This window comes from Parus major, chromosome 3, assembly GCF_001522545.3.
Source record: "Parus major isolate Abel chromosome 3, Parus_major1.1, whole genome shotgun sequence".
In the NCBI taxonomy this organism is placed as follows: Eukaryota; Metazoa; Chordata; class Aves; order Passeriformes; family Paridae; genus Parus; species Parus major.
The window spans coordinates 45,039,682-45,064,544 of record NC_031770.1 but is presented as its reverse complement, the minus strand read 5'-3'; the positions used below and the strand labels follow the sequence as shown (position 1 = coordinate 45,064,544).

Here is a 24,863-nt window from a genome sequence, read left to right as displayed (position 1 = left end):
TTGTCATTCAGTGCTGCTAAAGCTATGATGTACTTCACACATGTTCAAAATTAGGAGTAGAAAAATTAATTATAACTACAAAAGAAAAAAAATAGTCTCATGAAAATTACTCATTGTACTTTTCTGGATTAGGTGTCAAAAATTTTGAAATTTTGAAAGCAAACCTTAAAGCCAAACATCTGCATGTTTCCCCCAGTAAGAAATAAAATCACTTCAAAGTTCATTAGAAACAAGATTTAAAATTTCATCTACACACCAAAACCTTACCTTTACTTGCACTGATTGTCTGCAGAACCATCTCAGCAGCACCTCGATCATGCAGTCTGGCTTGTTGATACAGAAGTTTTTGCTTTTCCATTTCTTTTTCCTGAATAAAAATTCCGGTCATTCAACATGAGATTTGAGTTACTATCAATCCTCCAAAGGCTCTTGGTTTTCTCTTAGTATATGGGCTCTATGGCAACATCATGAACCATTTTAATACATACGATGCTATTGAACAAATAATTAACAGGTTCAAGTATTAATCTCCACTTGGTATTTTTCTTTAATATGCTTTTAGCAGTTTATCTGGAAAGAGTCATTTCAATTGTGAATTGTTAGGTTACTTCAAAGCCCATGTTCATTATATATACTGCATGTATCAAACTTGCACTTTTGTGCTGTGTTTTTGTGCAACAGTTCATACTCTTAATAATCTTCTATAGTGTGACCATAACTTCATACTGCTCAGTATGTGGCTCTTGAGTTGCAAGTTGTTGATGAATACCAGAGTAAAAGAAGCATCTCGGAATTTTTTTCAAAGCATATCATTATATTACAATATAGATTGCCCCCCTACTAACAGAATATTTGATAGAATACACTGTGCTTTTATATTTTGTATTCTCTAGCGGCAACAAACAATACTGCATGGCGTTGCTTGAGCAATGGTGAAGTTTCTTTTTTGTAATTTAAACTACTACCGAAAACATAAAGAGCATAAAGAGCAAACATAAAGGCACAGTTAATTCCAGATGAGTTTCAACGTTCATCAGGTTAATTGAAGTTTGCTGGAGAATTGAGGATGACTAAGCAGTATAAGTTGCAAAATGGAAGTTGCATAGAGCCCTATGACAGTGAGTCCATCAGATGGCGTGGTAAAAAGCTTACTCAAAAGGAACATGACACAATCAGTTAGTATCATGTCCAAAAACACAACGCCCAAAACATGTATGACCTAAAAGCAGGAACAGCTGCAGCAGAAGTAGCCAGAATGACAGCTTTGCTGCCATAAACTTTCCATCCAAGTTACGGAAAAAATACATTGGAAGATGGAAGAGGTTTAAAAAATGAAGGCTTGCTAAATAGAGGGTATGAGTAATAAATTAAAAAAGAAGAGGTAAAAAAGAGAAATATGTTCGAATGAATGAAAAATAAACCTTTAACTCAAAAGCAAACCAACACAGACATTTATGCTGTTACCAGAGAGTTCTCGCCGAGGCTGGCAAATTTGTTTCTTAAATCTTTGATAATATCGTGCTGCGGAAACAAAATTCATCAGGGTTTTTTTTTCACACTACTAGCTCTCCTGTGGTTAAATTGTATCTTTCTTTTTTGCTTTAAATTAAGTGACAGATCTAGATGGAGGCAGAAAAAGGAAAAAAAAATGGCAGCGTTGCTTTGTATTTAGCCATGCTAGGGTTTGAAAGTTTTGCCTTCATGTTTAAACCTCTTCCTGGGAGATCAACAAAAACAAAACAGAAACACACACACGCACACACGCACGCACCACACACACAAACCACCAGAAAGCCATGACATCACAGGTCCAGTGTAGCTACAATAAAATATTTTCATTTGCTTCAGAAGCCACTGAAAATTGATCAGCCTTCCTTTTTCTTAAAAACTATTTCCTATTTCTAGATACTTTTAGTTTTAGACCCAACACCTTCATCTTTCTTTCATTGCAAAATTTACTATTCACAAGCCTAACACCACGTGAATTACTTTCATTGTGCAATTTTTTGATACGAATATCGAAGATTTATAAGAATGCTTACAGTATGGATCTATCTGCATAATCTACAGACTAACTTCTTGCAATGGCAGCATAGAAGAACAGTAGGAAGAGGCACAGCCAAACAGCTTAAAATGAGAGAAGTGGCATTTCCCATGGAAATCAAGATGTCTAGGATATTAGTAACAAGAGACCAAAAAAGAAAACCAAAACCAAACAAACAAACCAATCCACAAACAAAACACCACAAGCATTTCTTTTAAAAGCAACCATTCTTTGATGATATCCCACAAAGATCATGGTTCCTTCCTCAGCTTCACAATGCATTTTCACTGTTGCTTTCTCCATGCCAAGAGAATACATATATATAAATATATACGTGATGGCAGCACTTACATGAAGTGGGCCACCCATTGCTTATGATGTATACTAAATTAGTAAGGCTATCCTCATTTCTCTAAGATGTGCTTACTGTTTATACTGATATCTGTGCTACCAGTTTCAGCTTTTTGCACTTTATCCACAGCTGAAGTCAAGAAAACTACCAAATAATTAGCCAATAATTTGAGCTTTCTGTCATTCACCAAACCATCACTACAACAGCAAAAATACTTCACTAAATGAAACATTTAAAATAATTGAATAGAATTAAAAAACAAAACACACAAAAAAAGCAAAAAACCCCCCACAGACTACAAAACAAAACAAAACAAAAGAAGAAATACACCCCAAAACAAAAGAGGTCCTCAGTGAAGAACAACTCTATTTTACCTTGGATGTTTTCCACTGATATAGGAAAAAAATAACCACTTATAAGTGTACATACATGTGTTCTCTTATTTTAGGCTTTTTCCAGCAACCTAACAAACCAAGGAAACTTTTGAATCTTACTCTTGGAAAGCAGAGACCCAAATATTTTCTACTTCATTTGGTTTTTGGGTTTTAAATCATTATGAGCAATCATAGGCCAAAATATATCGGGCAAAACCACAAGTTTTAGTTTGAATTTGTAGTCAACCAACTTGCAAAAACTAGAGAAGATTTAACTGACAAGTGTGTCACTGAAATTCTTAAATTTTCTTGTAATGCATACAGAGACTGATTCTTGGAGTCTCCCTTGGAGCTAAGGATATGGAGAAGTTTATTTGCTGCCACCAGTAAGCTCCAAAATACAGACTTCTGGCATAAGATCCTACTTTCACAGAGTGTTCTTTTTTTCTTTCTTTTTTAAATACAAAATCATGAAATTAAGTTAAAGAGAATAAACAAAAATACGTAAAGTACAGAAATTGCTTTCAACTCAGCTATTAGAAGATGAATGCTTCTCCTCTGAATCATCTTCATATTTTATACTTTTCAAGACTTCTGTTCAGTCCAGAGAACAAACCCTGTTTGGCAAGTCTTACACTGGCAAAACATCTGTTCCTTTCAATGTCAGGAATGCATAAGTATAAGCTATGTAATTAAAATATCAAGTACTCATGCATAACACTTCTGTATCTTTTTATATATGCATCTTTATATATACTTTAATCCTTTAAGTTCAATATGTGATGGTTTTTACATAGTGACTGGAATGTTTACTTTCTTAGAATTGATATATTGAATATTGAGTCTGATCTTAATTCATATAATAAATAGTTACTTATTGTAAATATGTGGTATAGGGACACTCAGTGGTTTATTCTGGACTTGTGACAGTACGAGACAAGTACCATCTTCAAAGGGCTGGAGCCTTATGAGGTTGCATTATTTGTATGTACAGAAACTTGAAAATTTTTGTCTGAGGTAAGTGACAGCACAATGTATCATTCAGTTAATAAACTGAATGAGAATACAGAAGTCTATCAACAAAGTTGCTAACCAGTAACAGGAATGGAAAGAACTAACATATGAAGCTCTATTTCTCCCACTTCTTTTCTTCTTGTGAAGAGTCAATTTAAATCAATTTAATGCAAATTAATTTAAAAATTTGAGCTAAATTTTGACTCTTTCTTTGATTTCCCATCCTACACGTATTTAGCATACATTAATATGTAGGAGTGACTCAAATGCAGAAAATTATTTGCATTCAGCTGGTGAAACAGTTTGATTGAAAGAATTTCCTAACAGATAGAATGAAAGGAGACAGTGACACCAACTTTAAAGGGAGACAATTGAGCAGGTGTTCAATATGACAAAAAGTTACCTTAGAGACAAAGGGGAAGGGGCAAAGACAACTGTAATAACCCAAAACAAATACTAGCAGGTAAATACTGACAGGAACATGCTAACATACAGGGAACATTATTATCACATCCCTATTGTTCATACTATCAACCCATAATTGTACAAAAATGAGACTACACTGTATGAGATATGGGCAAGAGAACTGTCAATAAAATACACTCAGCATTTTCATCACATTCTAAACTTGCCCAAATGTCTCCATTGCTCTGACTGTGAAAGGATTCAAGACTTCAAACACCACACACTTAAATTCTAGAGGAGCACTAGACTTTTATTCCCATAAAAATTCAACAGTCTCTCTTCTCACATGCACACACAGGATAGAATAAAAGAACTGCTTTCAACACTGAAGTTTGATTGCCAGACAGAAAGAAACACACAAATGCACACACAAGCACACACGCAGCTGGTATGTACAGCTTCACATTTGCACAACTGATTAATGCCATGTATGAAGAAAGCAAGGGTCATTTCTTGTTGCACTTTTTCTTCCCTTTTAAAATACTTTACAGTCAGCAGGAAAAAAATTTCTATGGAGCATATAAGATTTAGTGTATGGTAACCAGGTAAGCAGAGTGATAGATATGTACTATTTGAATAGCTGAATTATTGGAATTAAAAAAGAAGAAATTATATTATTAGATTGCTTATATGTTTTCTTTGTTTTTTTTTTTAATATGTACATTGTGTTTGTAGCAATTACAATACCTTTTAAATAACTTTTTGTGAGCACATTCATCTTCCAGGATAATGACTTTATCATCTGAAGGTGGAACAGACCTGTGCAAATTTTCGGAGTAAGAGTAAAGTTTACCCCGAAATGCATCTTCTCTTCCCACAGATGCATGGGAACCTTTCTCTTTTGTGATCTGAATGTTAATAGAAGGCTAGCAAAAAAAAAATACCAAAATCACCTTGCTCTTTCCCATGGAGAAGGTTGCATTTGTTTCCCTACATTGCCATAGGAAATGAAATTTGAAGTTACTGACTGAAGTCTGACCATTAGCTAAATCTATGCCCTTCAAATCTCAAGCAAGTCATCTTTACTTAATCTAGCTGTCACTAGCCACAGCACAAGTAACTGTATTAAAACACCTCAGAACCAAAAATTAGCTACTCCATACATCATATCTTCTCCCAGAATATCAGCCTTGCAGCACTGCCAGCAAGTGGCTTGAGCCAAAAGTGGGAACTGAGATTTCCACCTGCATGAAGCAAGTAGTCTGCTGCATAGCCATGGGACACCTTTCAGAAACAAATGGTGAGGCTTTCATGATGAGAAACAAAAGGCCATGTAAGAAATTGAGCTAATAAAAAAATTAACACTGAATTTTCAGAGCTATTGCCTCAATGTTCTTAAAGAAAACATGGAAGAACTAGGAATCATTCAAGGTAAGGAGTATCTAAGGAGTATTTCGGTCAAATACTATAATGATGAAGGCTAAGGACTCAGCTCCAAAGGATCTGAATCAGACATGAGCTATGATTGATACTCTTTCCATGGAAAACATTGGAAATGGAATTCTACCGTGATATCAGAAATGTGTATCTGCTAAGATACAGAAAAAAGTTCAACTACTTTCCCTTAATAACCAAATAAGTTGTTTTAATAATTCAACTTAAGTTATAACCAGGTAGAAGATAATTGATGCACAAAAGGCATGAACAGCAAAACAACATGAACAAGCCAAACGACACTCTGTCTTCCCCAAAACAGTATCACAATTTTACATGGCATATTCTGCACAAATAATTCCTGAAATCTTTAAAGAGCTTGCGCACAAAAAGGGTTTGGTAGAGATGTCATGCTGGAACTGAAATGTTAAAAATGATTTCAAGACCCTTTAGTTGAACTTATCCGAGATGTTGGGCCTGAAAAATCACAGAATTAGACCCAGACAAATACACACATATTTTTTTTTGTTTTACCTTGCTGCGTTGTGATCCTGTCACCTTAAGGAAGGGCAAGGACAAGAAGCGAAATAGTAATAAGAAAAAGACGTCCAAAATTTTTTTCTGCAGGTGACTGACCAAATACATACACAAAATTGTCTTTTGAACACATAAATACATTATTTAAACATAAGTTTAACAGGTACAGGAAAAATAATAAAGAGAAACAAATGAATAGGATCTTCTCTCAAGACAAAAATATGAATGCTGAACAAAGAACCCATTATAATTTCGGCAAGGAGCACTAACAAATTCCTTACAGATAAAATTTTCTCATACACCTCAGTGACTTCCTATTTAACAATTTTCATATCTATAAGCATGAGGCTTTTGATATCTAACAAGCATGTACAGGCGAAATGATAAGAGACTATAGGAATGAATATTCTTTGTCAATGGTAAGTCATATACCGCATTGCCAGAGGAAAAGAATAAAAAAAAAAAAAATCAGAAAAACCCATTGAAATTTTGGTTCATACTGAGATATTTACCAAAAAACAAGAATTTATATGAGTATATTACTTGTAACTCAACTGGACTTCTGAGTGGTTGAAAATAATTTAGTATTGATATTCTTTCTGATATCCTTATATAGTAAAATAGAGTATATGTACTTAAATAATTCAGTGCTATATCATGCAGCAACATGTAGAAAACATATAGAACATGTCTATAAAACAATGGAGTAAAAGTAAACATGACCCAAACCACTCCTCAACAATCAGAACAGCACAGATATTTTTCCAGCAAATGAATCAGTATATTTAGATATTTTTTAAAAGAAATATTAAGTGTTCATTTCATGTTTCTGTGTTTTAGTAGAGATATGAAATATAAATACTAATTGATTTGAAAGACAAAAGAGACATCCATTTAATGTCAGAATTGTAATATGCCAAAACACATTAAATCATTAAAAATGTTGAAGAGCTAATTCCCTCAGTGCCCCTCAGAAGAGACAAATTTCTTGCAAACTCAATTTTATTAATGGAAAAAGAGAGACAGATCCCAGAGCAAGCACATACAAGGACTCAACTCTTACACTTGTCATCAACTCATACGTATATCAAACAGAGATGATCACTAAAAACTCAACATTAAAAAGCAATAAATATAGATTTCCTATTCTCAACACAAGCAAAATATCTTAGCAGTACTGATGAACAGAAGTTCACATTTTATTAAGAAACACTAACATATATGTGAACATAAAACTACTGTATGAATTTCTGGTACTGAATGTAAATAATGACTGCAAAAAGTAGTATTATAGTATTTTAAAAAACAAAACTAAAGGTAAGGCAGAATAGTTTAAAAGATACCGTCTCTTATTAACAGACTTTTAGAATACAATAAAATATATAAGTATTATTTTATAATTATTTATTATTTTATAATAAAATAAATTACTTTCAGTAATACCTAATTAAAAACTTAAAGTTAAATGAGATAAATATGTAAGATCCACTAAACTGTTCTCTATTTAATTTCATATTATGTAATACTGTGCATGGTTTTCTTTACTAATATTAATCTGGGGACTCATATCTGCCATATCCAGCTTGTGACATGCAGTTCACTGGCATAATAAGCTGCAGTAAGCCATGAACCAAAAAACATAAATGTCAGCTGGAAGCTATGAAAAAACGTCTAACATGACAAGAAAAACAAAACAAGTATAATCTTACTTCAAAGCTCTTCACTTCTTCTTCACCATCATCATCTTCTTCATCATGGCAGCTCTGATATCATGCAGAAAGAAAACATTTGATGATAACTCACAGTTTACTGATAACGCTTTACATATTATTTCTCTTGATCTTCTTCACTAACTTAATTAAAACACAAAATAAGCAGTAGGTATCAAAAAAGTTACCTTTGCCATAATGTCAGCATAAGCCATATACAGGAAATCTTCTTCCAATTTACTGGTTAATAGAGAGAGGAAAAGTAAAATGAGGAAGATTAAAGTCATTACAGAAGAACTGAATTGCAAAAATGTTTTTAAACTTCTTAAAAATATTTTTAAATAATTTCTATGCTCATAAATAATTACAAGAGTATTTTTGAAAAACAAAGACTTGATTAACATATAGAAATGGACAGTATAGCAAGCTGCAAGCACAGTATTCACAAATTCATAAACACATTCCAGTAAAGTGAATATAGTTAATTTTTAATTTGACTTAGAATATATTTCATATTCAGAATGTAACTGTCAATAGGAACATAGACAGAAGACAGAGGAGTAGTGAGCCCTGAACACAACATTCATAACTATGAAAAAGTCATGTTAAAATCTCTTTACATACCCCAAGCCAAAGAGGTTTGAGTGTAACTCAAACTCACCGTATGTTCACACACACATTTTGGCCTAACTTATGCAATCTCACTTGAATAGAGACTTATATGATGTCAAATACAGGAGTAATCTGAAAATCTGCATACACTCTGTAGTCTCTCACACCATCCCTACCATTTTTCAGTCAAGGCTGTTCGACTGAATAGCAGAATAAGTTGATGTAAAGGATCAACTCTTTTAAGGCTTTCATCTTCTTCTGGTGGTTCCTCTCCAGGTTTCTTTAGGGGGGAAAAAAAGAGATTTTAAAAGTATATTCAATTATCTATCCATAGTGAACAATGTTTTACTCTGTGCAATTTACTAAACATTAAATATTAACATATGCATTTTTGATTTGGACAACCAGGAGGAAGCAACTTCCAAGCAAAGTATTAAGAAACTTAACCCCAACTGTGTTTACGACCATGATGATTTACACAGATGATACCACTTGCAAAGCTTTGGGTTTCCTCTCCTCATAAAAATCAACCCTCTTCCCTAGTTTCTGAAAATAACTTCAATCTTTTACTCTCTTATCCAGAACGAGTAGTAACCAGATGCCACCATTTACTATCATACTGTCTGTTGCTATGTTAACCAGCTTCATCCTATAAAAATGAGAATCCTGTTTCTAGTCCATGTTAGGTATAATGTTGAATAAGAAACTCTGAGAGACTTTGAGGGAGAAGAAATCCAAACCTGAAGCTTACCAACAGTTTTAAACACAAGCACCTCTATCTACCAACAATAGAAATGTTGGCAGGATGTATAATTTTAGGAGATGACAAATCAATAATGTACAAAAAACATTGTATATGATTCAATAATATAAATATATAAATGCATAAAGAAGGATCTTTTTTCATGTGGTTATATTGCTTTCAGTTTTGGACAGCTCTAGTTGGCTTTCTTTGAAAGAAAAATATAGTCCTAAGTACTATAATGAATGACCCAAGCAGTGGTCTAAAAAGTATCTATACAAATCTCTACAGTGCTTTGATTTCTTACCATTTGCTAAAAGACATTTCAGAAAGTAAGCTTTGCCTGTCAAGTTATTAACAAAATTGCTTCATTCAGACAGTTTTTTCTATGAAGAATCTGGTAACTCAAAGAGAACTGGTTGCATAAAACACACCCACTCTTCCTCCTTGTTTTCATCTACCACTATACACCAAAATACAGATAAGAAGAATTCCATTTGAGCAATACATTATTATACTGCCATAAGTTATCTGTTAAGCAATAAGGATGGGTTGGCTACTTCAGAGATACAAGGAAAATGGATTGTTGTCTATTAAGAAAACAAATTTCACATGCCAAACATATTCCTGTGGGAATGCTAATAGGTGTCTTTGAACACTACTATTTCTGTGGGCCTGTGAAGCCCACCTTTCCCACGCAGCTGTACCAAACATGACAGGTAGCAGCTGAGAATTCCCTTCAGTTGATGTCTATGCATGATGGTCGTTTCATATGCCACTGCATGATGGCCATACAAGGTTCATTTCACATTTTTCAGTATGTGATAATATTTACAGTATCAATAACAAGACCAGAATAATTATGTATGTCTTCCTCTGCTCTTTATTTCAATCTCATTTAGAAGGCTGACCTTTCTCTTTGATTAACTGGAAGTTCTGTACTGCATAATGTTATCAACCAGAATATCTCCCTAATGCTATAAAAACTGAAGAAACAAAAGGGCAGAAATTGTGTTAATGTGTCACTAGTTTACATAGATTTATTGAAATTAAATGGAGGATCAAATTCACCAATGACTGAGTTAAGTAGAACTCATTATTAAGCACAGCATGAACACTACAATCAATGATTTTCTGACATTTCTGGGAAATAAGTATGCTTAATTTTCAGTGTCTTGAGACACTGAATTAATTCTGAATTAATTATAAGTTATGAATTACATAAATATACATAATTATTTAAGTGTAAAACAAAAAGCTTTACCTCAATGTAACGTAAGAGGGTAAAACAAATAAGTTGGCTAAGTTTTAGCTGCCATCTCTAAATCTTGAAGATTTAAAAAATATTACTTTATATAATCTAATTGCATATTACTATTTTATGTAATCTAACTTTCTATTTAACATATTGTTCTTGCAAGTTATTATGTCCATTAACATCTACCAGTAAAACAAATCAACAATTATGTCAAATAAGCTTAAGTGTTCATATAACTCATTTATTTAAGCAGAAGCATTTTTCAATTAATAAAGTGTTGAATACCTCATGATGCTAACATCAAACATAAAAAATCTATTTCCCTCAGAGACTTGATTTTAAGAATCAGCACAATTAAGCTCCTCAAAAAGAGCACAAGTGTATACTTTTCTCCTTTAATTTCACAAGTGGAAGAAGGAGTACCACACTTGTAATATATACTTAAGGACAGAAGACAGAACAAAGGTGCAAGTGTAAGTTCAGTTCTCTGCTTTTATGTGATGCAAAGGCTCAATTCCCACATCCCAGAAAAAGCTCTTACCACCAGTCTAGAAATTTCCAGGATCTGGCAAAGTCAGGAAGAAAGTAGCTTTGACTGAATTTGCTCCTTTAAATTATTTTCACTTAGCAGAAAAGAATGGTCAAGGTTCTCAGTATTGAGAAAAAACTCACTATGGTATAAAAGATTACAGTGCTCTAACTCGAGTTAAAGGACAGGATTCTTGCCTATAGTTTTTGGGTCTTGGATTAATTAATTTTCCTATTTGATATGTGAACAGTCCAGAAACTTCAGACAGCCCTTCAGGAATACATCAGAGAGCCCAAGGCTCCTTCTTTCTCACCTTCCAGATGAGTTCTGCTGCCCTAGCCTAGGTTGTGATTCCACCTTGACAGTTCAATAAACTTTTAACTCCTTGCTAAAGGAGTATAAAGCAGGGTATAGCTTCCCTAAGAGGAACCTTCACCAGCAACACAACCACATCTTTCATGATGTCCACAAAGCATTCTGTATCAGCTCCACAAAGCTGAAACTCAAACTCTCACCCTTCTGAGAGAGAGTGCTTTAAGGCAGCAAGAATGTGATGCAAATTTATTTAAAAGACAGATGGAGTTTTGTATGCCCTTTCAAATGAAAGGTGAGATACATCTCTCCCCAGGAGAGCAATGGAAGCACACATATCCATATGTTTGAGGGAATTCCTGTAGGTCTTTTTTTAATAAAGGATGATATAAAAGCCAGGCCGGTCTGTCTTCTCTGAGACATTTTTTCACTCAAGCTACTGGTTGGCAAGGAATTATTTATAAGCATAGCAAATATATAGGTTCATTGTGGAGGTAAAGAGATAATCCTTCATGTCAGTGCCACCAAATTAGCATGCTGGGTTATTTCTTTACATGTACACACCTGCACAGACACGCACACATGCAAAGACCTCTGTTGTTGCACTGCACACTCATGCTCCCAACTGCTAAAATGAAGTAATTTTTGCACTATTTAAAACACTTGCCTTGTGTTGGGGTACACAAGGATATCAGTTTAAATGGCTGCATACAAAGTAAACATTTGTAGAAATCTCTTATTTTTTCACAACGCTAGTTCGTAGAATAAGGATGCCACAAGAAATTAATTCTGCATGTGTGCTGGCAAAACTGAACTTCTATAGTCTTTCTGTGTTGAGCTCATTGGTGCTGATTTCCCTTTCACTACTTTGACTCTAATTTTGAAAATTGTTTACAACTTGAGTAGCTGGTTTTAAGCATAAGCTTTAAGCAGTAAAAGCAGATTATTACTATTTCTGTAATAGAAATTTAACGGTTAGCTTCCTCTCTCCATTGCAGAGAGCCGGCTCTCCTTACCATAAAAAGAGTGATTTCAGACTGTGTCCTGTTGTACCTCCCAGGGACTAATCAGTTCCTAGTACAAGTTCTTGCCCAAGCTATGAAAAAGCTTTCAGAGAGACAATCGTAAAGGATGAGGAGCCCAGACTTAAATGAAAATCACCATAGGTATTTACAAGGCTGAAGACATGGCTCTAACACTTTGCCACTGCAAAAAATCTTCATGTCCTTGACAAGAGGATTCTTCTATGAAGAAGCAGATTTCTGCAAAGAAGCTCACAGCTTCTAAGGAACTGACTGATCTAAGACTAGATTCCTCTAGTTTCGCATTCTAACCTTTTGACTTAAATGGCTTTAATGCGGATTATGTAGTCCTCAAATACACAAAGGTTAGTGGCTAAACAGTAGGGAATAGGCTGTTCCAGTTCTCCACAGGGCAGGAGATAAGAGATATGGGAATAACAGCAAGTTATATGTAATTTAGAAAAAAAGCTTTATAAAAGGCTATTGAAGCCCTGGAGCAAACAGCCGGAGGGGATTTTGGAATCTCCATCGTGTGCAATTTTTAAAAAGCTGTCAGAGTGACTTGGTTATAGCTCATCCCTTTGGGAAGAGATAGCTTAAGTGATATCTTAGCTACTTCACAGATTTATAATTATTACTATACAAGATGAATGTTAATCCTTAATACATTCCTATGACCCTTTCACCCAGACGTACTGCTAAGTCTTCTATCAGTTTGTCTTCAAAATAGTGCTCTTCTGTTTCAATCCAAGATTTATCATAGCCTTGAAGAAAGAGATTGACGGCTCGATGTCTAAAAAGGAACATTTAAAACAACAAAAGCTGTAAACTTTTAAAAAGAAGATTTGGTCTATATGAATTTTATTTAGCTTGAAGAACTGTCCAGTCATTACAACAATAATTTAAAAGGGAAGCAAAATTTCTATGGTTAAATCTTTCAAAGCATCCATTTAAAAAGAAAGTTTACATTAAAATGTTTTATTTAAACCTGTCCCACTAACTTGTAAAACTGGTACTAAAACATAATAATAATTATTTAGGAATAAATAATAAATAAAGCTTTAAAGAAATTTAAATATAATAAATAAATAAAATAAATTTCCATGTTGGTAAATTTAATTTTTTAATATAAACTATTCTAATATATAGTATATTTTTATGTAATATTTAGATAACAGCAATATATAGCTTTGCATTGTGCTTAAACAATTGCATTTTTAATGTTCAGGATTAGACATGAAATCAGAAATTGAAAATTATAATTTTTCATTTATAATTTTTAATAATTTACTTTTTCAGCAGAGAGAAAAAAAGTAATTAAACCTAATAAAAGAAAGCAAAAAAAAAATTATAATGCCAAGTAGTTTAGCAGTTACCGCTTTTCTTTTCTTTTTCCTTTTAAGGTTGTCAAACAGCTCTGTATGAATGTTAGTGCACTTGTGAAAAACAGAACAATACAGCTCTTACCTTGGCAGATTATACAATGGTGCCATTCTAAAACAGGCCACCACTGCTCTTTTCCTCTGCTTAGACAGCAGCTTATGCCACACTGCTTTTTTGGATCGCTGAGGATGCTCAACCTGTAAGACAAAATACACATGGAAAAATAATATGGCAATGTCCCTAGTGTCTGGAAATATTAGTAGAAATGTTAGTTAACAGATAAATCTAGTAGAAGAGCAACAGAAGAAGAATAGGTCAGAAAAAATGTTGCAGACAGAGTTCAAGCACTCAGGCAAATTGTAGAATTAAAATTTAGAAAATAAAGCAAAATTCTCCCTTTCCTGGTATTATAAAGACATTTTTCTTTTTTAATTCATCCTACTTTTTCTATCTTTTAGACAGAATACTATCATCAATAAGGCCATCTCTCAGGAAGCCTTAACTTCTAATGCAAAGAATCTTCATTCATTCTATCTTTTCTATGTAACTCTTTACACATGTAAAGGTTAATTTGGCACCTTCACATTGCCTCAAACAATATTTTTAAAGAAATTTTCATGTGTACGAATAATCTTTTATTTATAATATTCACCATGATCAGCCATGACGGTAAGGAATTGACTTTAAAAAAGAGTGACAAATACAATGACTTAAGACTAAATCTTTCCTGTGAAGTAGCACAGACAGAATATACAAAAAATACTTCAAAACACTTCAGATACATTTCATAAAACTACAGCTCTTTCTTAAAAGATATTATTTTTCTGCATTTTGGCAGAAACTAGCATGAGATGAAATAGGGTGCACTCCCTCTTTATCTATGCTTTAAAGGTTTCCTCTTCAATCTTTTACTCTTGTTTCCAAAGAAAATTACTGCTGTGGTGCTGAGGAGCACCTGCATATTTCTGTGTATAGCCTGACTGGATAACTGGGAATTAAGATTGCAGGCTGTGCTAGGAATCACTCCTTTCTCACATATTTAGAGTTTCTGTGATTTATTTCACACATCTTCTATAAATATGATATAATTTGATTTCATCTGTGCAACTGTTGTAGAGTCAAGGGGCAGGCTGTTTGATTTTTTTACAAACACTCCTCTGTACTTCCACTGAATCAAGGAAGCCAATGGAAGGTAGCATTTTTACCCTGAAAGTTTTGGTAATACTCCCTTGCAACAAAATCAAGCATTATATGTAAAATATGTAGTGACAATTCTGGTATTTGTGTAAACTCAATAATCAATCCAAGTTTGGTTATGCAGTTTAATGAAATACAAAAAATATTAGTAGTCAAATAATGAATATTTAATTAAACAGACAAAACCACCACTATTCAGTGAAATATAAATTTATACTTGTAAGATTAAATGGTAGTAATCTTAAACAAGTTCTTTCTAAAAGATAAATACAAATGAAAAATATTTTATAGGAGAAAGTACAAGAAAGCATTCATTGCAAACATGTTTACAGTCACAAAAAAAAAAAAAGAAGCCAGCACTAATAATTTGAAAGTCAGACAAATCCAAATGTGAAAGTTAGGTAATTAGTAATATCTACACAAACAATTATAAATGCCTCTATACTTTCCCAAAAGAAATAGCCTCGGCCTACGCAAGCAGATTTCTGAAAACAGTAAAAACAGAGAAGTTAGGTCTCCATGGAAAGAAAATACAAAGAATGGACTGATCATTGCCAGTGCAATATAGAAAGCATTCAGAGTATGTATGTATGGAGACAAGTATTTGTATACAGAGAGCAAAAGATTACTCAAGATGATCATAAAAACAGATGCAGTGCTCATATATTCATTAATTTTAAAGACACTAGATTTCCCATTTCATTAACTAAAGCTCCTGAGAGTTCCTGAGCATTTATCTGCATAAGATAAGTAAAGCTGTGGGGCTAAATCTTTAAAGAAATAGGTGTAAGGTAGCCATAAAAAAGCAGAAAACTTATCAACAAATCATTAAGTCTGATCAGAAGTACTGATCTTAAATGTTGACCTGGCATTACCATCCTGTTCTGTATGACTGCTGGATCATTTCAGTCAACTCTGATAAAATCAGGGTAGAAGAGAAAACCTTTCTTTCCATCCCCCCATACTTCAAGCTTTTCTCTGGTCTTTCCTCAGGGCAGCCCTAAAACCTTTCAAATCAGCACCCATTCTCCTCTCTCTCTCTCTCTCATAGGCAAACCATGTAAACAAAGGTTTACTTCCATATTCTATCATTTTTTGCTTGCTCCACACGTATTCAGCAACAAGATGAAATTTAGTGATTCCTCATTCTCTTCTACCAAACTGCAAGGCTGTTGAACTTGCAGCAAATCCATATCAAGGCTGGCAAATAATATGGAGAAGGGTTGTGTGATGCAACAGACAGGAGACAGATATTCACATCATCCACACCTTCTGCAGAGTGTATACACAAGTACATTCACATAGCTCTCAGGTTCCTCTTGACTGAACCAGTGACCTCCTGATAGTAAGGAAACTTCCTACAGTGAATCTGAAAAGTTTCTGAGTGAAACCAACTAACCTAATGAGAATGCAAGAGAACCTTAAATTTTCAAATGTTCTTTGAAAAGGAAAAAAAAAATAAAGAAAAATTTATATGAAGACAGTTTGTAGCCTATGGTGTGCAACAAGCAATGCTCATCTCTGCCTTTAGGAACACCCTCCAAGTTAAAGTCCTGTTTTTTCACTACATTTTAAAAAGGAAAAAACATAATAAATCTAAAGTGCAGAATAGGCAATATTTTAAAAAAAAAGTCACATAAATAACTTATCAACTAGTCTTTGAGCTGTAAGATATACCCATATAGGAGATTTTTTTAACTTCATATTTTAAAGAATATGGAAAGGACACACACTAAAATACAGGTTTACTTAATAAGTTACTGTAGTTCACATGGGAAACTCATATATTAATGCAAAACATATTAAACAATTCAATAGAGCTTGTCACCAGATTCTGAAGCAACTTAAAGTTTCTGACAAATCTTTTTCAGAAAAAAAATTATTCTTCCAGTCTGCTTCTGCTGTTTCTTGAATGCAGCAAGGAAATTATGAGTTTGCCAGATGGGCCAAACAAATTGTTGTTGGAGCTGCTGCAAATACACTGTGAGATAGATATGATCATGATATTGGACTACAAAACACAGGACTAAGTATATAAACAGTAGCCATCAAAAGAAAGAAAAAAGAATATAACATTAAATACAGCAGGTAAAAGTTCAAAAGAAAGGGTGAATACTTTTGTTTAGACTAAGAAGCAATGGACTTGGTAAAACGTGTCTAACCTGTTCCAGGTGAAACAGCACATTAGCTATATCAAGGACCCTTTCCACAGTCTTCTCTGGATCTGAAGAATCTTCAGTCCTGTTTGGCAAATCTTTGTAAAGTGCCATCTGCCATCTAATGGCGGGATCCTCAAGCTGCAGGAGAAAGATTTCCGATGTCACCAAGGCAAAAATGTCCCAAACAGTTTAGCTAGTAGAGAAAGTGCTACCAAGGTAAACTGAAACACTTGATATGGCTAGCCTACACCTTTACATGTCTAACCCATAGAGCACTGAGAACAAGATTAATTTGTGCAATGCTTTGTAAGAGCTTCCATGAAATATAAAGTGGTTTGGGTTGGAAGGCACCTTTAAGGTCATCTAGTTCCAACCCCTCTGCCATACACAAGGACACCTTCCATGAGACCACATTTCTCAAAGTCCTGTCCAACTTGGCCTTGAATACTTCCAGAGATGATGCACCCACAGCTTCTGTGGGCAACATGTTCTACAAAACTAAAACACTACTAATCATACAAATAGCAAAAAATCATTGGTTAACAAATAGCACTGTCACCAGCAATGAATATAATATTTGTGGGAAAATAGTGAATATGAGGTACATAACCTAGTACACTGCCTTTTCCATTATTAAATGAAACAACTCTGAAAGTGTTGCTCTACTTGTTGGGATGACTTTCAGCCATGGAAATCAGTAGTATTGCTATTATTTACATCTATTTTAATTTTTCTAAATGTTAGAAAATCCTAATTTTACTGATTATTAACTAAAAAAAATTAAAAGCTAATTTGAAAAAATGAAATTGAGATGCATTTACTTATCAGCCTACAAATTATAAAGAACTGTAAGAAACAAAATTGTTTCAAGTTTTTCTCTTTACATTTCATTTTTTCTACTTCATGAATCTCTAGTTCTCTGTTTTACAATTGGTGATTTCTTTTTTGTTTTTTTTGTCTCCCCAGTCCTTCTGCTAGTCAAGACTGCAACCATTTACTGTGCCAATGAAACCGATGACCCATTTTACTGAGAACTGTGGCCAGGGATCATTCCTGACTATGCAGTCACTCTTGAAGACACACTGGTCAGGATGGCTGGAGAACCTGGGGGTGCTAAACTCTACAGATTTCCATAGGTCTTGGACTCAACACTTACTTGACTAAAACTTCTTTGTGGTTCCAGATCTCAATTTGTGCCTAAGGTGAGACAAGAATGCTAATTCACCTCCACAAAACATATTATGATACACGGTTTACTCAAGTTCCAGGAATAATTAAAAACTTACACAGTCGTTCATTAATAGATTATTATAACCTAGAAAGCCATATTTTGCAGGCATTTCTTCCACCTTTCGGCTTTTCCATTTCTTAACAACTGTCACATCCACAGTCTTTGTGTGAGCATTTGACTGGATCATCATGAATGGATAGTCCATAAAAGACTTTTTAATCACAGGTGGAGATGTCTTTTGATCTGAGGATTCCTCACATTCTATCAAGGTACAGCTTTTTTGTATAGGTAGTTTCCTAAGGGTATGAGTAGTTGGCATTTCAAGGTGTGAATTAGAATGGCTGGAAGAAGATTTTGGTGACTTGAGCTTCATCCATGTCAAAATGAATGCAAGTTTCGTCATCAATTTCTTGAAATAAAAGGCTTGGTACTGAGTAACAGCATGCAGGCATGCAAGGAAAGGAAAGACAGAAACACGGTGAAGACAAATGTACAAATGTAGACAAAGGCAGACAAATGCATGAAATAGACGCCACAACATTAATAGCCAAAGATTCAGAAGGATGATTTTCTAACAGTGCATTACTCCAAAAAGGAATCTAGATAAATTACATTTTTAGCTCTAATGTAAATAATAGAATTTAAGATGTCTGTGAGAAGAAGTGGTTAACAGAAAACACCAACTGAAGAAAGAATATTGCTATTGTTGGAAGAAAACCAGCCATCCAAAAAGCAGTATTTTTCCTATATTTTGAAAGACACTTTACACAAACACCACTATAACTAAGTTACATATTAATTCATAGTAGAAAATAGTAAATTTATAAGATAATTTATACTACATTCCCATTATATCTGACTCAATCAGACAACAAAAGTGTAGTCTATGCATGATGGCATCATTTTATGTAAGAAGAAACATCATACTTGACTCTATAGTGACTGAATCCTACTGATATCAGAGAATTACGGTATAAATTGTATTGTAATTTGTACATAATTACTGAATTTAACTTCAGACATTATACTTTAAGTAATTAGTTACACACTTAACATTTAGTGTTAACTCTAGAATGTGGCACTGATAAATCATTTTGTCTGCAGTTAACTGCTTGTCAAACACAGGTGTAAATCAGAGCTTTTAGAAGTTAATAAAGCAATATGTAAACACCTACAAAATAAAGCTAACTACAACAGCAGTTTAGTTTTGTTATCTACGTATTACGTGGTTCTCTTTCAGATTTTCCTCTTTCACTAGGAATTCATTTAAAAATAGGAAATTCTGTAGTCACTGATGAAAAGTTTACAACTGGAAAATCCAACAGTGGATTAGCTAAAATCACTTTTGTATTAACCATCAAGGCACTGTGAAATTGCATCAATCTAAGAAATTTGAAAGCACCTTTATTCTCAGGTAGTATAAACAGAGAAGATGTAAGTTCCTTAACAACAGCAAACTTTTAATTTAAGCATAGGAAGTTACTGAAGAGAAAGCACAGACAAAGGTATTAGAATGTATCATGACTTCCAGGCAACAAAGCAGTAACAGACAGAAATTTCTTAACAGCAGAACGTATCACTGAAGAAACAAAATGGAAACTGAAGTAGTTAAAACAGAAGGATAGGTGCTAAACAGCAACATGAAATCCCAGGCAAGACTTGTAACTGCATGGCTGACAAACTGACAATGTACACATACTGAAAATGTCAGAACAGAAATATCTATCATTGCCACTAAGAAAACACTATTGAAGTTTATACACAAAATCACCTCATATTCAAAGGTGTTATGTTCATGGCATTCACATTTAAGTTTAAGTACTGTTGCTCATCAAGATCTTCAGAGACACTGCTTTCTTCCTACTTTGCCTCTGTGTTTTCTGCTTCTCAGTATATAACAATAATTGCTATATAAAGATAAGTATTTCAAGGTTTTAGGATTAAACCAAATTTTTTGCTTTCAAAGTAAACTTTTCTATGTGCAAACCCTACAATTTAAAGCTACTGTCTTAAACACTTTTGCTGTTAACATGGCAGTGACATATGAAAAACATGATGGGAGAAAATTAATCTTCACATATTATTCAGGAAGAACCATCACAGTACCAGCTCGTTAAAAAAAAAAAAATATTACTGCCATGCACTGATTTCACTGAAGTTCTAGATTCAGAATCTAGACTTCTGAATGATTCTTAAATAACTGCTCATAAAAAAAAAGCACCAGATTTTCAACTTATGTTTACTCTTTTGTGACCTTTTAATAGGCACAGAAAACAGTAGTTTAGATTTTGTTGTGGTGAATAAAACATGGGGCAGGGGGAAGAGGTAGAGGACAATCCTAAGTAAAGCAACATCCATAGGTACAATCACATCTTTCTTCGATAGAGGAGACACATGCATAATTTTATTACACTTCCATATTCTGGCTTCTTTTTCTTAATTTGAAGCATTAACAAAACAGTTTAATTATGCTGGCTATTTCAAGACTTTTCCCCTAAAGCTACTCACCTACCATTAACTGGAATTCAGTAATAACAATCTATACTTTTTCCCAAAATACCTTCTTTTCCCAGGGCTGGAGAGCAGGAACCAAACTGAGAAAACTGGATATTTTTCACTTTACAGAATAAACCAAAATGGCAGTTTCTTTTTCGTTTACACTTCAATCCCAGTATCTTTGAACATTTTGCAGACTTTATCTCAAATAATAGTAGGTGGTATTTAAACAGTGATAGAACTTCCTTCCATCAGCAGTTTTGTATTAATGGTGTGAATGGAGAGATATTTGAATGGCCATATGTTATTGTATATAACACATATTAAATACCTAACATTTAAAAGTTAAGTTGAACAAGTTACTTGACAGAGTAAGGGACTACAAGTTATCCTAATTAACTAAGACAGGTTATCATCATACAGCACTGACGAAAGGATTCATTGGAAGAAAAATCAAATTTAAAAACTGCATATAGATTACCTTGCCCTGAAGATGGAGATTACTGCGGATGACATCTCGTACTTCATCTTCAGTGTCTTTCTGCCAATAGATTTCAAATCATATAAATTAGGAATAGAAGGTAATTAGGAAACGTTATGATTCATTTAAAATTCAGCCTTCAGCTTCATGAGATGATAAATGAAACTGACAATGTGAAAGATTGAGAAAAATCTCAGAGACAAATCTTCTTGTACCCAAGCTCACAGGATCAAGTTCTGGTTGGCATCACATATCATATAACATATAACATACATATCTGTTCATGGTAACACACTAAATATGAGCCTGAATTCAAATTGCTAATATACACATATCAAAAGTTTGACCAAATAAAAGCAATAACATGAACAGAGCCTTCTATGATCTCAGTTGTTTGTTTTGCAGAGGTCTTTTATAGCAGCCTTTTTTATAGCATTCAGCTCAGGAGTGCAATGGTCATGTAACCCCCTAGAGTGCAGAAAGTATTATAGCTTGAGAAAGGAGTATATTCCAAATTAAAATCAAATTATTTCACTGAGTATAGACCCAAAAGAATCACTTTTAAAACAGTCTATCCATACAGAAATTCTTTCATAAACATGAGAGTGATTAAAAGGAATTAGTTATGATATTGGGCACAGAAGTTAGGAAAGAGCTAGTTCTTAATTTTATGACAGTCACTAGTCTAGTCTTCTAGATTAGAAAAGACTTCTGGGATCAAGTCCAACCAAATTCAAGCTTCATAAAATACAACAAATACTACTTTGCATTAAAAATCAAGAGAAAGAAATAACTAGTTCAACTACTGAATGCTACCTCTGTTCATATACTGATCATTCTGAAATACATCCAACCTGATAAAAGTATGTCCAAATTAAAATGTTTTAAGCCATGAGAAAAATTATGTAGATATATACCATAATCACTCATTGTGCCCTTATAAAACAAAATTATAATCTTGATTCTTTGTGTCATGCTGTAAGAATGATCACAGGGTGAAACATTCAAAGAAATAAATAATAAATATTTCTACCTTTTAGAAGTGCAAAAACAGCACCTACCATGCTAAATCGATTTTTGGCCAGTGCAATTAGCTCTTGGTCTCCAGGAGCACAGATGTTCAGGCCTATTGGAAGCAATCTCTTTAGTGCTGCCACAATGAGAGAGGTTTGCATGGAGTAGCGGTCACCTTTTCGCTTCATCTTCTTCCTTTCCTGGTCAGAAACTGCTGCCTGCGGAATAAAGTAAAGATGAAGAAGAAATCAAATCCAATATTAAACAAAAGAATTGTACTAGAAACTTTGTACTTGTCTCTGGTTTGAAAATTTCCTTATTACCTATGCAGGTGTGACCTCATCCACTGGAACTGGGATTTTAACATTGCCATTATTTAGCAGTGTGTTTCTCAAATGACTGGGTTTTGCATCTCAACCCAGTGTTCTCAACAGATTTCTTTACCAGAAAAAAGAAAAAAATAAACCCAAAAGCAAATGCCCTCCCTCCCTCCCAAACCAAACCAACAAACAAAATTGAACCATAAAAGGTGCTTCTCGGGAGTCTTCCTGACTCCTTCCCTCTGCAAAGAGAAAAAAATGAAAATCTTAACACTACCTTAGACATCTTAGATTTGGTGTCACTGATAAGGAAAGACATGTTGTTGATTTCATTTTGTACCACAAAGTTCTGCTCTTCCCTTTTGAAATTCTGGAAATATGTAGAAGATCTCAGTTAGAAGTATTTATATGAGTACTCTATCTAAACATACCTTAAAGAAAAATACAAATTAAGTAGAAATCTGTAGAATCCACAAGTTAAGACAATGGCAGCATAAATGAACAGATGATCAACAATGTCGTTGAATTTCAGCTTCATTTACATTGCATAACTCAGGTGGTGTATGTTTGGGGATTTTCCTCATGTTAGAGAGAAGGAAGTGTTTCCCTAGCTATGAAAAAGACATGATAAAAATCTCACTCCTCCTGCAATTCAATATAAAAATATTGTCCAGGGTTTCCCTCACCAGGAAATTATTAATTCCGTTTTTCTCCATTATAAATTTCCACTATATTCAGGTACATAAGAAAATATTTAATTAAAAGACTGAAATTATGAATATACAAGTGATTTCATTATCCAGTATCTATCTACAGTGTAATCACTTTTCGTGCACAGTGTTGTTTATAATAAATCTTATAATAAAAGTTCCCCAGACTTGAGAGAATTGAAACTACAGCAAATAAAGAAATTTAGTATAGACAACAGTACACAGAAATAAATTAGACTCTTTTAGGGTTTTAATTCTTTGTGTTCCAGTATTCAATGAATCATGTTTTATTTAAGAAGTATCAGTACTTACTAGGTGTGATTACAAAAATGCCATGGGGTTAAAATAATTGAAAAGAAAAAAATAGGGTAAGGCTACAAAATTCAATGAACTTAATATATTTTTTAAAAATCCCAAAAAAACAACAAACCAAGCAAACCACAAACCCACAACAAACAAACAAACCAGAATCTGTAAGAAAAATAACTTCAGTCAGTTTACTATGTTATGAAATACCTGCCCAACTCTCCTGTCTTCTCTGCCATTTCGTAAGTGTCAGAAATGTAAGTCATTAAAACCTTTCCATCTGCAGTTTCACTTCTGTCTTTAAATGTGTTTTACAAACATAACCACTAAATAAGTGATCTACCTATTAAGAAATGTCATTAAAACAAGTATTTACCAAGGGATTACTTACATGAGACTTTGACCAGTAAATGAAGACCTCAGCCACCATGCGGAACAGCTCTTCTGCTTCAGGATTGGGCTCTTTCAGCCATTTTGCCCTAAAATTCGGTGAAAGGGTGAAAAAGGGGATAATCCTCATTGTCTTTATGCTTTGAAATCACTTTTTGACATTTTACAAGGATACAAGTCAACAAAACCAATAATAAATGCTTTTAATCCTTTCTGGTAGCAGTGGCTTTTTGATGTCCTATTTCAAAACCCTTAAAATCCAATAGATCTGGATTGTAATTTTGTTTTGTTTTCTTCTCAAAGAGACCCCAGCTCCTCCTACAAGTCAGAAAGCATTAGCTTGAGCAACTGCAAGATTGCCAGACTGAGTAAAAGCCACTTTAATTCAGTGCTAGGCACATCAAGGGATAAGAGGCGGTATCAATAAAAAGGGAGGTTTTATGAGATTTATTGACCTATTCCTCTCCACATACCTGTTATAGTCCACAAATCTAATCAACAAAGGGTAGAAGGCATAGAGGTCCCGTGCCAAAGTGGTGAACTCATCTAGGATGAGCAGTTCAGCCTCCGACATGTCACCTCTGCCTTCTGCTCTTAGATGTTCTTCATCCGATACAACCACTGCTGCCTTTTTCTTTAGTTTATCCATCAGTGGAAGGAAGTGTGTCTTTAAGAGCTGTGGCTTCGCTTTACTTATGATGGGCTGGGAAAACACTATTTAAGGCAATGAATATTATAATATATACCTGGCCACAAAATATAACTAAAATCTTTTACCTTTTCCCGCTTTCTTGAATCTTACTTCTAGGCTACAGAGCCAAATCCTGCCCCC

The 24,863-nt window shown here is 33.9% G+C and overlaps 1 protein-coding gene across 6 annotated transcripts in view; it reads right to left on the bottom strand.

Moving 5' to 3' along the window:
* The window catches only part of RYR2 (ryanodine receptor 2), a 378,942-nt gene that overhangs the window by 46,549 nt on the left and 307,530 nt on the right, over nt 1-24,863 (bottom strand). For 2 of the 6 annotated variants that reach the window (XM_019006059.2, XM_019006060.2), the window contains 14 exons: nt 24,505-24,745; nt 24,033-24,120; nt 22,903-22,995; nt 22,353-22,523; nt 21,292-21,351; nt 17,087-17,221; nt 15,374-15,409; nt 13,812-13,924; nt 13,041-13,137; nt 8,658-8,761; nt 8,058-8,109; nt 7,870-7,923; nt 6,158-6,181; nt 268-367 (listed from right to left, as the gene is read on the bottom strand). In XM_019006059.2, the coding sequence (XP_018861604.1) occupies nt 268-367; nt 6,158-6,181; nt 7,870-7,923; nt 8,058-8,109; nt 8,658-8,761; nt 13,041-13,137; nt 13,812-13,924; nt 15,374-15,409; nt 17,087-17,221; nt 21,292-21,351; nt 22,353-22,523; nt 22,903-22,995; nt 24,033-24,120; nt 24,505-24,745 (1,368 nt within the window). The remainder of the gene's footprint in view (nt 1-267; nt 368-6,157; nt 6,182-7,869; nt 7,924-8,057; nt 8,110-8,657; nt 8,762-13,040; nt 13,138-13,811; nt 13,925-15,373; nt 15,410-17,086; nt 17,222-21,291; nt 21,352-22,352; nt 22,524-22,902; nt 22,996-24,032; nt 24,121-24,504; nt 24,746-24,863) is intronic. The other 4 variants (XM_015621999.3, XM_015622000.3, XM_019006061.2 and 1 more) reach the window with 3 other exon arrangements.